Source organism: Ambystoma mexicanum, chromosome 7q (genome assembly GCF_040938575.1).
Source record: "Ambystoma mexicanum isolate Mex_15411 chromosome 7q, UKY_AmexF1_1, whole genome shotgun sequence".
NCBI classification, from domain to species: domain Eukaryota; kingdom Metazoa; phylum Chordata; class Amphibia; order Caudata; family Ambystomatidae; genus Ambystoma; species Ambystoma mexicanum.
This window is the reverse complement of record NC_090941.1, coordinates 559,070,286-559,085,428: the sequence shown is the minus strand read 5'-3', so window position 1 is coordinate 559,085,428 and position 15,143 is coordinate 559,070,286. Positions and strand designations below refer to the sequence as shown.

Genomic DNA, 15,143 nt, shown 5'->3' with positions numbered 1-15,143 from the left:
CATTTAAAAGTGCATCTTGCTTGGAAATGAGGGATGCGCTTTTAAATTGACAGAAACGCCACTTTATTTGATCAAGGAGGAGAAAAAGGCCATCTGAATGGGCGCGCATATAAAATGTGCCCATTCATGTGTCCCTTGTGGATTGGGCTGCACTTTTTTGGGGCGCAAGTAATTTCATTTCTTGTGTAAAAAAAAAAAAAAAGTTGAGGACCTGGCACCTTGAGGATTTGTTTTCTCAGAACAGTAATTTTTGCAGATTACTTTAAAAAAAAATTCTTTTTTTAAAGATGCTATTTTTGCACAAAACGGCAATTTTTCCGGCATTTTGCGCAAAACGGCCGTTTTCGCGGCATTTTGCGGAATCGCAAAATCGCTATGAGCTGGAGGGTCTGCTTAATTGTCCCCCCTCTGTGGGCTCTGGGTTCACGTTCCTTCTGACCACTCTTTAAAGCGCAGGAATAAGGCGAATTCTTGTTTTTCTCTCGGGTGCCCCCCCCCCTTTTATTCTCTTACGTTTTAGCTCAGGTACCCCCCTGGTATTCTTTTACAGTTTGGCTCAGGTGCCCCCCTGGTATTCTTCTTTATATATGTTTTTCTTTTTATACTCGAGTCATTACCCTTTAAATATATACTGTCTTCTCTACCTCTAGCTACTTTATTTTTCTCTGTCACCATCCGTACCTTTCCCCTACTTGCTCTAATGCCTATGAGACATTTACCAAGGTAACGAGTTTTGTTTTTTCACTCACCGATCGCCTCTTTTCCTTTCTGGAACTTCAGGATCACCGCCCCTTCCTCTTCCCGCTTTTAACGTTTTCGTCCGATCCACTGCCCGTGGGAATGAGAAGGGTTATGCTTGGAAAGGTGGGTTCCTTCAGACCCACTGCAGATTTTTTGAAATTCTTTACTCTATCATTGTCCACGGGGAGCTTCTCGGCCTACTCAGCCGGAATGGCGAAAGGACTCGTGATGTAACCGAAGGCCCAGACTTACTTCGTGCCGTCGGTCTAAGGGTGTTTTATAACTATATCAATCGATTATCAATAATCGATGGCCGAAACCATCCTCACGCTACCAAGTGTTCACGAGGAGAGGAAATTACTGACGGGCCCATTGGTCAGTACTCAACCCCCGAGAACTTGTAATACTAGATAGCTGCACCATGTGAGGACTGGGTGCAGGATTCACATACTCCAGCACATTTCAAAAATCAGGACTCAATAAATTGGCAAAGGGAAGTCTGTTTAATAATACATACATCAGCATATGGAAACCAGCAGCATCACGAACATCTGTTTCGCTCCGACTTCCTCGAGCTTCAGCCGAACAGCCGTTTTTACAGGCTAAACTCGTCATCATTGACGTCTAATTCTACAAAAGATCATCACGCAATATAATTGGTTGGGAAAGGTAACTTAAGTATAGGTGTTATATCTATATATGACAATAGAGCATGCAGATTGGTTAACTCTTATCTGGTGGGCGTCTACTCCCATCCCTCTACATCACACGTGATTGACGTCACCATAAGGACAGAGCCGTACCAGGGGAGACTGCGCAAGCCGAGCGCCTGAATTCAGCATAGAGACGCAAACTAACCAACACTACTAACAATTTCCCTTTCTGCATACACCTCTCAAACTCCAAACCAAACACAACCAAAATCTACAGCACAACAAACCACACAAACTTCACTACATTGCAACAACAAAACAAAAACACGCATAGTCTTGCACAACATTACACGACGACTACCGGCTGCAAACACCCCAGGCCCAGCCAACGGACCCACCGGGCTGAGGCCGCCAACAGCACATCACTGCTCTCTTGCACTTTTCCTGCCTACTCCCACTAACTCAACCTCCCCTCCTCTTTCAGAGCCGCCAGAGCGCCAGGGGATCACTCCGGTGGTGATAGTGCGCTGTACAAATGTCCTTTAACATTAACATTAACATTAACTTAAGTACGACGTCCTATTGGTTACAGTATCTATAGGACTCCAGATAACTTGGTCCATTGTGATTGGGCAGGTTACACCCCTAAACATAAATCTCCACTTTAATTAGCAGCAAGCAGGCTGGACACCCAGGTACCTAGTGTCCCAAGATTCACCCTGCCTCCCTTCCATCAATCAGTGGTTTTAGGGCGATGTGTCAATTAGTTGCCTAAGGAAGGCCTCGAAATTGTAGTCTCTTATCAGGGAAAGTTATGGCACCCCTCGGATCTGGGTGACATCAGACAGTGGTACATCTTCGTTCCTGGCTGGTCACGTGTTGGTTCACCGTGAATCTGCTTCAGTTTCCAGCTTTTCGTGTATTTAATTCTGCTTCGGCCCTGCCACCTGCCTGGGCCTCTCTTATCTTGACCTTCACGGGCGAGCTGGTATGCTCTGGAGTTTCAATTCTCCTTAACTGACGCTCGCCTCCCTCTCTTGGGTTGACCTTGATTTCCCAGGCCTGAGCCGTCCTTTGTTGAGTTTTGATTCCGCTCTTTCCCCTGGCTCGGGCTTGGGTATGAGACCCGACCAGTTAGGCCTTGGCCGCCTGGGCGTACTTCTGCTTTTACAAAATGGAGTCGCACGTGTACATTGTGCCTTATTGGGGTAGATATATGGTTGGCGCTTGCCGCTCTATCTTCTACTAAGCATTGCAAGCAGTATCGATTTCTTAGCATCTTGCATTTCAAGCCTATTTACACACGTTTACCAGGTCGGTTGCTTCCATCTTGTCACGTAGCACCGTTTCCTCACGTTTTAACATTGTCTCTTCTCTGTGTCCATTACATTTATTTTCGTAGTTACTCGCACTGGCGTGCTTGTCTTTCCTCATGCATTAGTCTGTCCAGGCCCTCTTCTCATCATCGTTTGCCTTCCATCAGGGCTCTTCGTGTCTCCTCATGGACAGTCTGTAAATACTCATCGTTTCGAATCAGCAGCTGGTATGGTTGTCTGATTGGGTACCGTGCTGCTCTGGGCTGTCTGCTTATTGGCATTTCAACAGGTACTGATCTTCTAATGTACACTGGGCAGAGGCCCAATGCGGCTCTCTGTTGGTTCAGTTGCTCCTCATACGTCACATACCTTGGCGAGTATTTTACTGGCAACTCGCAATGGGGGGCAGGGGTGCAGGCCATATCGTGACTTTCTCTACAAGGCTCTAAACCATTCAAATCCATGATCTCCCGTATGGTGTCACATTGATTCTCACATTTTTTAAAGGAGGGATTAGATTCTCTTGCCAACAACGCCCTTAGGTAAAACCCAAGTGAGGAGTTACTTGCATGCTCTAGGTTATTCAATAGAGAAAGACTCCTCCTGATGTACTGTGACCACCAGGAGAACAATCCCAGTTCCAATCTGATCACATTCATTGGAACTGAGATCGGAAGCCCCAGAGCTTGCTTCAGAATCATTACCTCCAGAACATCAAAAAATGTCCTGTTGCCAATATTCGGCATCTCACAGCCATACAAAATAATCAGTGTCACCTTGGCTCTGTAGAACTCAATAAGTAGTATGAGAAAATACCACCATAATTCTGACTTTTTTATCCCTCAGAAGTGAAGTACAAGAACACATTTTTTCCTCCATTCATAAACTGAGATTTTCTCTATGCTTCTTTACAGGCATTACAAACCCAAAATAACAAATTGAATTAACTCTCTCAATTGGGGTATTGTTTAATTTCCACGTAAACGTCATGCTTTTCCTACGGGTGGTACTAACCAGTACATAAGATTTCATATGATTTATCTGCACACGTTGGCCAAATATACTTGCCTAGACTAGCATTTTGCATTTTTGATTCGGGCATTGGCCTATTGCCCTATAGGCCTGTCCGAGTCTGTATGGAGGAAGAGAAAAAGGAAAAGAAAGAAAGAGCTGCGTATTGTCAGCGTAGAGATGATGGGAAAGACCAAAAGAAGAAATAAGAGAGGCAAGAGTGATTCTGTAGAGAGAGAAAAGTAGGGGACCCAAGACGGAGTCCTGAGGAGCCCCATACTGACGAGGCCGAGTAGAAGAAGTAAGACCAGTGCAGGACACAGAGTAAGTGTGATTAGTAAGGTGAGAGTGAAACCATTTTAGGACAGAACCACGGAAACCTAGACCAGAAAGAGAGCGAAGAAGACAAAAGTGAGGAATAGTATCGAAAGCGGCACACAGATCGGGTAGGACCAGAAGAAAAGATTGCCTAGACTAAACTGGGTTGATAGATGGAAAGAAGAGAAGAAGAATTAACATAAGAAGAGACTTGAGAATAGACAATGCGTCCGAAAAAGTTTAGAGAGGAAAGGTAAAATTGAGATAGGGCGATAGTTAGAAGGGAGAGAAAGGTCAAGAGAAGGTTTATTGAGAATAGGAAGGATAGAAGCATGTTTTAATAAAGAAGGGAAGGTAGAAGACTGAAGTGAGTGATTAAAGAGCTGAGCCAGATACAGAGAAAGGCAGGGTAGACCTTGGGGATAAGAGAGGAAGAAGGAAGATCTGAAGGAGAGGTCATAGGGTTAGCTTTAGAAAGAAAGCAAGAGATGTCAGAAGCAGTCAGGGGATGGAAAGAGGACAGAGAAGCGGAAGAAGGAGAAATTGTAATGGGACAGGTAGAACGAGGAGACAGCTAAAAGGAGACGATAGATCAGCGAAGAAGAGTAACTTTAGAAGAAAAGCAAGAGGCAAGATCAGATGTAGGGAGGGATGATGAGATGGAATGGTCAGGGGTTGAGGGAGAAAGACTAAGATTAAGGGTCTGAAATAAGCAGCAAGGCTAGGCTGAAAGAGAATCCAAAAGGTTAGCATAGAAGTGTTTGGCCAAGTGGAGGGCCTCATCGTAATCAGAGTCGAGAGAAGAGAGGGTGAGAAGATTAGAAGGAGATTGAGATTTCCGCCAGAACTGTTCTGCGTGGCACAAAGAGCGGCACAGGGAACGAAGGGCAGGAGTAAGCCTGGGTTGGGGAGGTTTACGTGAGGGTGAGAAGGAGGAATAAGGGTACAGGTAGTCAAGAGTGTCTAAGATCGAAGTTGAGAGCAAAGAAGAGTGTCAACTGAGAAATATGAAACGACATCCAAAGAAGGAAAAGGCGATGTAAAAGAAGAAGTAAAATGAGGTTGGCAGACATTATACACTGTCGAGGCCCGGGTAAGCCCCTTCACCAACCAAACATTGTAGTACTTCATTTTTTTCAATTTTCTGTTAGGAGTGCACCATGGCTCACACATGATAGTGCCATTAGCAATGAGCTAGCGAAAGGGCAATCCATCATGTGATAATGATAAATATTAATATTACACACATAATAAGCACAGTAGGTTATCAAGCCATGTATGAGTGAGGATTTGTATGTAGTTCGCACTTAACGGAATCACTTCTATGTGATCCCAATTTAATTAGCCAAAGGTAAACATTTTGGTAAATATATACACGACTTTGCTCCGCCTGACCACTACCGAACATTCTATCCTACTCCTCCTTTTCCTTCCGACAGGCAAATGGTGATTCAGTGCCATAACCTATGGCAGGAGGCACTATACAAATGAAAGATAACGTAACGTAAAGCGATTTGCTCAGGATCGCAACGCCGTCTGCTCTTGGTCAGTATTTTAAAAAGCAATGCATCTTCTTGATGCAGGGGATGTGCATACAAGTTGCATTCCCACCCAAAAACCCAAACATATAAACAGTTAAATCACCTGGCGTTTTTCATTCTTAGAACATGGTTTATTTTAATTAATTAATTAATTTAATGTGATTTAGTTTAAGTAACTTAAACTTTACACATATCAAAAAACAAACATACCCAATGAATAAAACAGAATAAAAATAGAATAAACAATATCAATATATGTACATTTTCACATGAATACACAGTTAGCAAAACAAAGTACCTTCCTATGTCGACCACAAAAAAATGTTAAAAAGAATAAATTAATTTTGCCTATAAAAAATGATGCTCATACTCAACTCAAGTTATCTTCAGTCACAATTCATATTTTTGCTTTTTCATACTTTATAGCAGAGGGCCCATTCTAGATTCAATCATTGTCCATATGTTGTATACAGCCACTAATAGGCTAATATTCCCAGAGTTTATGCAGTATTGCCAAAAAGATCGATCGCCAATGGTTCCTAAGTTATGTACATATTTGGCTAACATTGCCTGGATGGATTTGGCCATGGCATGGCATTGAGTTAATACATGTCTAGCAGTCTCAGGGGTGTCTGCTTGTTTGCAGAGTCGACAGATTCGATCTTCTGTCGGTATTTTTGCTCTGCATCCCAAGTTCATCCTAGTGGGCAGTTGTTCCAGTCTTAGCAAGATGATAAATCGCCTGAGTCAGATTGCTGGGCAGAGATTTAGGTATGCCTGGGGCTTCATGTAATCATAGTGCCTGTGATGAACAAACTGGTATCTCTTTAGTTTGCTCAAATGGGCATAGTTTTCTAACCAGTCCCATAAGGCTACCTGCTTATGGAGCGCATTTTGCACTGCTTTTGAGTAGCTAATTCCTCTGTGATTCCATCCTATCTCTGTTAGGAATTTAATCATGGGCTCATACAGTGAGCTAGTGGTGCAGCTTTTACCAAGTCCCTGTCGGATAGTTATCAATAGTGGGTTTGTAGAGCTGCCAGTCATCCTCAGGAAAAAGTCTGCTCTCTTTTTTAGGACAGTAGCTTTTAAAGAGAGGAGACTGAGTTCAAGCCTTATAAGGGCCTTTGGGACTCCAGACGGTAGCCCCAGGATCCGACGCCAGAATTTTCCTTCGATAACCTGGAGCCAAGCCAAATCCGTAGTCCATAGTGCCTCTAGGCCATAGGCCATAGGTGATCATTGAAGAGAACACTTGGATGTATAAGTGCCGCGTAGCCCACATTGTGAATCCCCCCTGTTTGTAGGAAAAACTAGCCATAAGGGCAGACACTTGTGCGGCTTTGGTATTACGCGTTTGTCTACATGCGTTATAGTCACCATGTGGTTCAAATTCGATCCCCAGATAATGATAGCATGGTGTGTATGCTATGCTCATATTGCCCACCATGAGGTTAACCCGGCTGACTCTTTTGTGGGTATATCTGATGACCTTGGTTCTATCAAGGTTAATCGTCAGCACGTTGTTGTTGGCATACTCCCATAGTGCTATTGCGGATCGTCTGAGGCCACTTATGGTGTTGTCCAGCAGTACCAAATCATCTGCATAGGCTAACACAGCACAATGAGAATCTCCAATTTTAGGGGGGCAGTTGTTAGCAGCCTCAATTACGACAGGTATGTCATGCACATATAGGTTATAGACCAATGGTGCAGTGACACACCCTTGTTTGACTCCCCTATTTTGATAAACCATGTTAGTCAGATGCCCTTCCTGATCTAATTTGAATCTGACTGTAGTATTATGGTGGAGTAGTCTGAGGAAGTATAATAATCCCTTTTGGCACCCAATGGTTTCTAATTTGAGCCACAGCCAATTTCTGGGGATGGAAATGAATGCCGCCTTAAAATCTATATATAATGCGTAAAGTGGAGACTGCTCCTTGGTGAGCGCTCTAGTGCGTAAGATGTCCATCACCGCAAGATTGTGAGTCGTGGAATATTCTCGCCTAAATCCACACTGAAACTTACACAGAATGTTGGCTTTTTATACCCATTTCTGCATTTCACTCAATAGTAAGGATGCAAATCATTTTCCTGTAGCATCTAACATAGTAACCTATAGTTATTAGGGTCTAATCTAGTTCCCTTTTTGAAAATAGGGACGAGTATTGCGGATTGCCAGGAGTGAGGGATTATTCCATGTTCCAAGATCTTGTCAAACAGGATGGCCAATAAACTAGACCAAAATTCAGGGTAGTTCTTAATAACGGCATTGGCCAATCCATTAGGGCCAGGTGCTCTTGAGGGTTTTAGATCTTTAATTTTGGCCAATATAGCTCCCTGTGAAACATCAAAAGGGCTTCATTGATAGAAATAGTCTCGTCTGGTTCAGATGCAGAATTGCGATCGTCCAAATATTTTCCCATTCTGCTCTGCTTATCGGATTGTCTCGCGGGCTTTTACTTTTGCCCCTAGACTCATTTCAAAGTGACCAGATGCTTCGCGAATTTTTAGAGCAAATGGTTTGGACTAATTGCTGATGAGCACAATTTCTTACCGCCCTTTTGATGTTCTTAATGATGGTCCTATATCTATTTTTTGTTTTCCTTGCCAAAACATCGTGTTGTGACATGGGTAAATTCTGCACCCTAATTTTGCGAAGATTAGCTCTTAGACCCCTCTTGGCATCTCTAATCTCACTGTTATAAGGCTGCATTTTCCTTTCACTCTTGTCATTGGTCTTCTAGTAGATGTGGTATGTTTAATAGAAAAGGCCGCCATCCATTCCTCAATAGAATTAATGGACATGGCATAGATATCAGGCAGGCTACTGGTGGCCTCATCTAGTAAGGCTTTAGTGGCCTGGCTGATGTTATTGTCTGACCAACTTATTCTAGTCCCTGCCTGGTTTACTTTAATTGCACCCATGTTGCTCTGTGCCCAACTATCCCACGCAATGTTGAAAGTGCATCGGAGGAAAGCATGGTCGCTCCAGTTATTGAAAATCACTGCCATAACAGCAACTAGGTGTAGCATTTTGGGACATAGAAAAATGTAATCCAATGTACTAGCTGCCGTACCATTTGTCCATGTCTGTTTTCCCGGTATATCTCCGGTAGTACGCCCCTTGATCATTTCTAGTTCCCAACCATCAAACAGCCGTAACCAACCCATCCCCTCGGCGTCCTGTTTATTATGCATCATTGTACATTTATCTTTCAGCTTGGGGTTTGGAGAAGAGATTTCCGCCCCTGTCATATGACAGTTAAAGTCACCAAGCACTACCACTGCTGAGTTCCCAAATTTTATTGACCAAGATGTCATTAACTTCTGCAATGCTTCTTGGATTTATTCCCTTTTTACTGCTCCCGGTGGATTGTACACATTGACCAGGAGAAATCTTTCTGGTCTACGTTCTTGACCCAGCTCCACTTCGTCTGCAATAATGTTGTTTTCTTGGTAGCAATTAACCCGACTAGAGGCCAATGAATTGATCACGCCAATAAGTAGGCTGCCCGAGGGACGACCTTTTTCTCCTCTAGTAGCGAAAGCTTGATGCACCACATACCCAACAAAAATCAGGGAGTCAGTTGCCCAGGTTTCTTGCAGGTAGAAGCAGCTATGTTTGGCCAAAACTTTGGCCGACTCGTCCGCTCTCAGCAAATGGGAAAAGCCTCTGCAATTCCATGTAAGGATAGTAAAATCTCAATTGTTAGTTACCACACCGGGAAGAGAGTCCAGCCACCGCTTTAGGGTTTGCTGTAGTTCTGCAATGTCCACTCGCTTCCCTTCCATAACAGCAGAGGATACTAAGGGTTTAGATGGAGATATTGGCTCCTCTGGTACTGCATTAGGGTCGGCCTCGTTCAGATCGACATCAATATCAATGTCCACTAGCCTCAGGTGTTCTTTCTATTTTCTGATGATCTTAGCTGTTGATGAAAATTTGCAGTGTAGAGCAGAAACATTCGGGGTAGGACCCTTGAGTGGCTCGACAAATAAGAAATCATCAGATGTGAGGACACAGAGTTCCGGGACCAAATTGAACCTCACCAATAGTTTGGATCGGGCTAGCCATTTGTTTTTGCCACTCTGATATAGATTCTTTATAAGACACACACCATTGTTGGATGTCTCTTTGCAGTCATCCAACAGTATTGGAGTTGTCCTTGTCGATTTGTCGCCTATATCTGGCGCTTTTACTGATAGGACAGGCGTATGAGATGCCCTTTCGTCTTCACTGTGGTCTGCGATTTCGAGCAATTCATCATCTTCAACCAAGTCAGCCAACTTCACTTGCTCCTTAAGCAGCCAGCTGGTTAAATGGCCCTTAGCTGGTGGGATCTTCTTCCTCGCTTTTTTGGACTGCATTATGGGGATGACACATCTGGCTCCGATGCTGATTGCATGCTAGATTTAGTATTCTTTAGCGCTTTCTTTGCCAGTCTGGGCTGTTTCCGGGAGAAGTAGACCAAAGGGCTTTGTTCGAGATCCGGAGAGTTCTCGTTATTTTGTTGGTCATTATTGTCCTCTGCAATTTGGATGGCTTCAGAAAGATTATCGTCGGCCTCTTCACGTTCGTTTCCCAGCTGATCCTGAGTCGGCATGCGTGTGATGGTATTGGCGAAAATTCTACCTGACATTTGCAGCAGGATTTTGTGGGCAAATTGTATAGATGCCACTGAAGACTGTAGCTCCGTGATCTCGTTTGCCATAGGTGCCGGAAAGTTCGACTCCTCTGGTTCTTTCTCCGGTCCATCTTCCATTGAGGTCAAGACCATGTTGGGCAAAGCAGATAGGGGACCAAAGATCCCCGACGGATTTGGTAGTTCCGTCCCTCCACCTGAATAGTTCTCAGCCTGAGGCGGGATGCAGTTTTCTGATGGCAATGGAATTTGTGACAACATTCCCTTTTGGATATTTAAACATAGTTCCAGAAGGGAATTGTTGTCAATGTCCTCATAGTTGGTCGGGCTCATTACTCCGCTGGCACAGGGCCATGGGGCGGCAATCTCTTCAATACTGGTAGAGGTAATGTCCAATGGAGGAATCGAAGGGTTCGGAGGAAAGAATCCCGTGATCATGGCTTGGTCCGTGGGAATGGGATTCTTAAGTTTCTTTTTTGTCCTCATATTAATCACCGGGGGAGCCGAGTCAGCGCTCTGCTTGCTAGGTTGTTTTCTGGTTTTACGCAGGTTGTATTTGGTCTGTGCCAAACCCTTCGTCGGGGACATTGCCAATTTGCTAGTGGTGGGCTGTATGTCTAGGTCCACTTCCCACTCGGTATATCTCATACAGTTTCTTATTGAAGTGGACTAGATTTTGCTGATCAGATTTCGCTATTAATCAGAGACCCACAGGGATGTGTCTCAGACAACTTCTTGTTGAAGTGAATCAAATTTTGTTGTTGTTCAAAGACCCACAGAGGTTCAGTGGCAGCTCAGGCTCGGTGACACTCAGGGCTCCTTACCTTAAGTAAAATGAATTTCAGGATCAAAGGCACTTAGCCAACAGTCTCCTGATATGTTGTTAGGCAATATTCAAGTGTATTCACAAATACATTTGTGGGAAATCATGGTAGCCCCAAACAATGCGGTCTGTCGCACGTCCGCCAAAGCTGGTACTATATGCCTTGCTAGGCTCTCCACCCTAGTGCCTATGGTAACACCATAGACGAACGAATAAGTGAGGCTGTGTGCTTATGTGGTGCCAGTTTGCCAAACCTGCACCTAACACCGGGATCAAAGGCAATGCCCACAGTCTCCCAGGTGCGGCGATCAAGTAGCACATTTAGGTTTTCACAGGCGCTGCATGATAAGGCCAGTGCAAATATGCAAGAATTAGAAGGACAATGCGGGCTTGTCAGGGCAAGAATCTTTTATATGGTCACCACCCTGGCACCCCAATAGGTTGTGAGCTGCCGTAAGCCCCCCCGTTCACCCACAACAATGCGTTTCACGCAGGCCACTCCTTTCAGTGAGTAAAGGCACTCTGACTTCTACACCCGTATGCTGGATTTACGGTAGCCGGGGGGGTTGGGGGATAGCCAGTTGAACTCCTGGAGAGGGAGGTGCCTGGCCGCCAAGGCTGCTTGCCGTCTCTGCGGTTCTCCACGGGCCACGGGCCATGGGACACAGCGGACCGCAGCGGTCCTCGCGCTCCTTGCTGATCTCCAGTCCTTGCAGATCCTCATTGCAGTTAGAGGAAAGGACCTTGTCTCGCGCTACGTTGCGTGCCACGTAGTAACAGAGTAACGCTGTGTGTGAGAATCAAGCCGCACTGATACTGAATCAGCCGCCTCCGATTCCGCATTGTATCATTTTGTAACTTCATTCATTTCTTTAGAGAAGTTTGAATTGTACCCACTTGGGTTCCACACATATCTGACCCACTAAAAAAATATTTGATGCTGTTGTAATTTCACCAATTTCACCGTTTTTTCAAAAGTCCCTTAAATCCGGAAAACATCAATGCTGGGCAGTGGGTTTGTTCTGCCAAATATGGGTCACCTGTAGGCAAATGTTTTATATTTCGATCTATGAAAAGGTAAGGACCTGTGAATGCTCTAAAGGCCCCATGTTACACTGAATGTGACCTGCATGTTTCCCTGCCACCCATCAACTCAACAGGCTTCACATAGTGCTCAGGGCAACAACAAAAACACCACCCCTGCAAAAAAAAACTTAAGCGAAATGAATACAAGCGAGAACCACTTTAAGAAGTGTCTTTTCCTTGAATACCATGTTGAAACAGAGAACCACAGCCTACTCTTCAGAGATAACCTTATATATTTGCTCTGATTGAGGTAACCCTGTGTGCCAGCAGGTGGGAAGGAAACACTGAGGTTTTAATGGCCCTCCATCACACAGCTGATGACTCTGCTAATTTATAAAGTATTCCCAGCTTGGCACTCCTAAGGTCCATAGGTTGCTTCTTTGCAGAGGTCACAGTATCCACATAGATTTTCCTGGTGGGGGATGACAACCTCCAGCCCCTATGTAGTCTGTGCAACTGACCATAAGACCAGTTCCTCTCTTTTCCAACACCCACCCTCTCAAACTCAATCCTGGAAGCGGCTCGGAATGCCCCCACAATTTTCCAGTTTCGCAAATCTTTCGAAATGTTGCTTTTTCAACGATACCGGACCAAAGACTAATCCCAATGGACGCACAGACTGCAAATCACATTAATCTGCTGCTGTTAAAGATGCCAACCCATATAGTGGCTACGTACACCATATACAGCACTCAAATTCGCTCGAGCTGGGTCTGTGCTTTAAATAATATAATAAATTAAAAAAAATAAAAATGCTTTTAATCAACCGGGTTCATCCATAAGAAAAAATGTTTTGTGTCAGTTCATTTTTTCCAATTATGTTTAATAACAATCACTGCTTTACCAATGTGAAATAACATGCCTTGAGGTAATTTACCCAAGCTATTACGCACTTGCTGAGATGTGACGTCTTTCTGTTCTGTTCCACAGTGGCCACGAGCAGCAGTGAGCACAGCCTGCATTCAAACTGGGTCCTTCGTGCTCCACGCAGGTGCCCATTGGAAACATTGACACCGGAAAGCCAGTCTCGAACAAAGAACGATGTCACATGGTGCTGCAAGAAAAGGATAGACAGGCACCCAGTCTATCTGCCGAAAGCTGTCGAAGGAGCCTTCAATACATTAAAATTTAAGCCAAAATTGTGTAAGAAAGAATGATTAAAGATCTGCCTGGATCAGAAACGAGAGTGGTTGTTCTTACTCCAAATAGGGGCGAACCAACTCCACCACTTTGCATTGGCACAAGAGTGTGGACCAATAAAGCGAGGCTGCACCGGCAGACAGTGATAATGATGTAGCCCTATTACATGGCCTGGTGTACGTGGCAGCAAGTATGAGCACATCAGGCATGCTTGCAGGCAGCCATTTTGAATCAAAGATGGCAGTGAATGAATGCAAATTGTAATGTTCATGGAAATGCACTGGAGATTTCAGAGCAGCAGTACACTTACAATAGAGTCAGGAAGGATAGCACATGAAAACATATAGGCTTACCTTTGATTCATGAATTATTTGTGTGCTAAACTTTTTGTCATCTGCTTTCAATGAACATCTTGCGAAAACCTTTTCACACCCACCCTAACTTTTCTGGTATTTGCATCACCATCCTGACAATACTAAGCTTATTCATTCTGAGAAAGGGGATCGTGCACACCGGCCACATGCATTTGTGGTACCCTAATCATATGCATTCTCTGATTCAGTGGCACGGTTGCATACACATGGCCACAATTAATTCTCTCTATAGGTGTGAATCATGTGTAATCTAGTTTTCGTGAAGGTTCTCTAAGAGACCATAAACCTGCCTGCAAAGTGTTGTTACATGGGCATCAGCAAACTCCACTCTACCCTCGAGGAAACATTGTTTTACACTCCGATTTCACTAATGGCTACATCAAGGGTGGGATTCGCACTGAAAGGGTTTGGTTGCACTGAATGATTGCAGGGGTCTTCAAACGTTGGCTCTACAGAATTGTACACTACAGCTAGCATCAGCCATTGTCAGCATTGTCAATGGTGGGGGATCAAGGGAGTTGACGTTCAAAACACCCGAAGAGTCACAGGGTGCTGACCCCTGGATTATAAAATATAGCCTTCTCCGGCTTATTAAAACAAAATATATTATTAACTAGCAGAACAAGATTTGCCACTTAGAATATGCCCCACAAGTTATCAGCTTCTATGCCCCACACTGCACATTTGTCTGTGCTTCCTCCTGCTTGAACTAAAGAAGTCGAGTCCATCTGCAATATTTGCTTATGTCAAGATGTCCCTTCCTACCTTCCTGTATTTCCTTACTCTGATCCTGTATTGTGAATGCTGTTGGCACTTTTCCCTTTCTCCCTCTCAACCCAGCCTATCAACTTCCAATGCAGACCAAGGTCTGGAAACCCCAGTATGCTACGACTCAGAGAAGCCTTTGCTCCAGGAGACCATTACGCTGGCAACGGGCTCAGAATACATTTGTGTTATATCGCCAAGCTTTATGTTTCCTAATGTGGCTCTACCTTCTGAACAGATGGAAACTGGTCTCAGTGAAAACACAGTGGGCCTCATTACGACCCTGGTGCTAATGGTCTAACGGCGCCGTAAAGAGCGTCAGCGCCGTTAAACCATTAGCGCCTGATTACAAGTTCCCTTAGCGGGTTGGAGACTTTAACGCCTGCTTTTTGCAGGCGTTAAAATCCAACCCGCTAAGGGACCTTGGAGCTAATTACGGCAACCATAATTTACGGTGCCGTAATTAGCGCCTTCCCCATCCCCATTATGCCTTATGGGGCAAAATGGGAATGGGGAAGGGCAAATGGTGAATGGGGAATTACCGCCCCGCCAACCTTGTGATGGCTAATAGCACCATGGTCCAGTGCCTGGGTCGTAATGAGGCCTCTCCCTGGGATCCAGTGTGGTAATGCCCAGGTGATGGGAATGTAACTTACAGATGGGTGTGGTCACTACAAATGTTTCCCTGATGTTGTTGTTCCTTCTTGAGGTTAGTACACTGAAAAT

At 44.5% G+C, this 15,143-nt stretch overlaps 1 protein-coding gene across 1 annotated transcript in view; it reads left to right on the top strand.

Moving 5' to 3' along the window:
- Positions 1 to 13,295, top strand: part of C7QH13orf42 (chromosome 7q C13orf42 homolog) — a 333,157-nt gene extending 319,862 nt beyond the window's left edge. Inside the window, exon 5 of the mRNA XM_069640348.1 lies at positions 13,069 to 13,295. Within this exon, the coding sequence (XP_069496449.1) occupies positions 13,069 to 13,295 (227 nt within the window). The remainder of the gene's footprint in view (positions 1 to 13,068) is intronic.
- Positions 13,296 to 15,143: the final 1,848 nt, after the last annotated feature.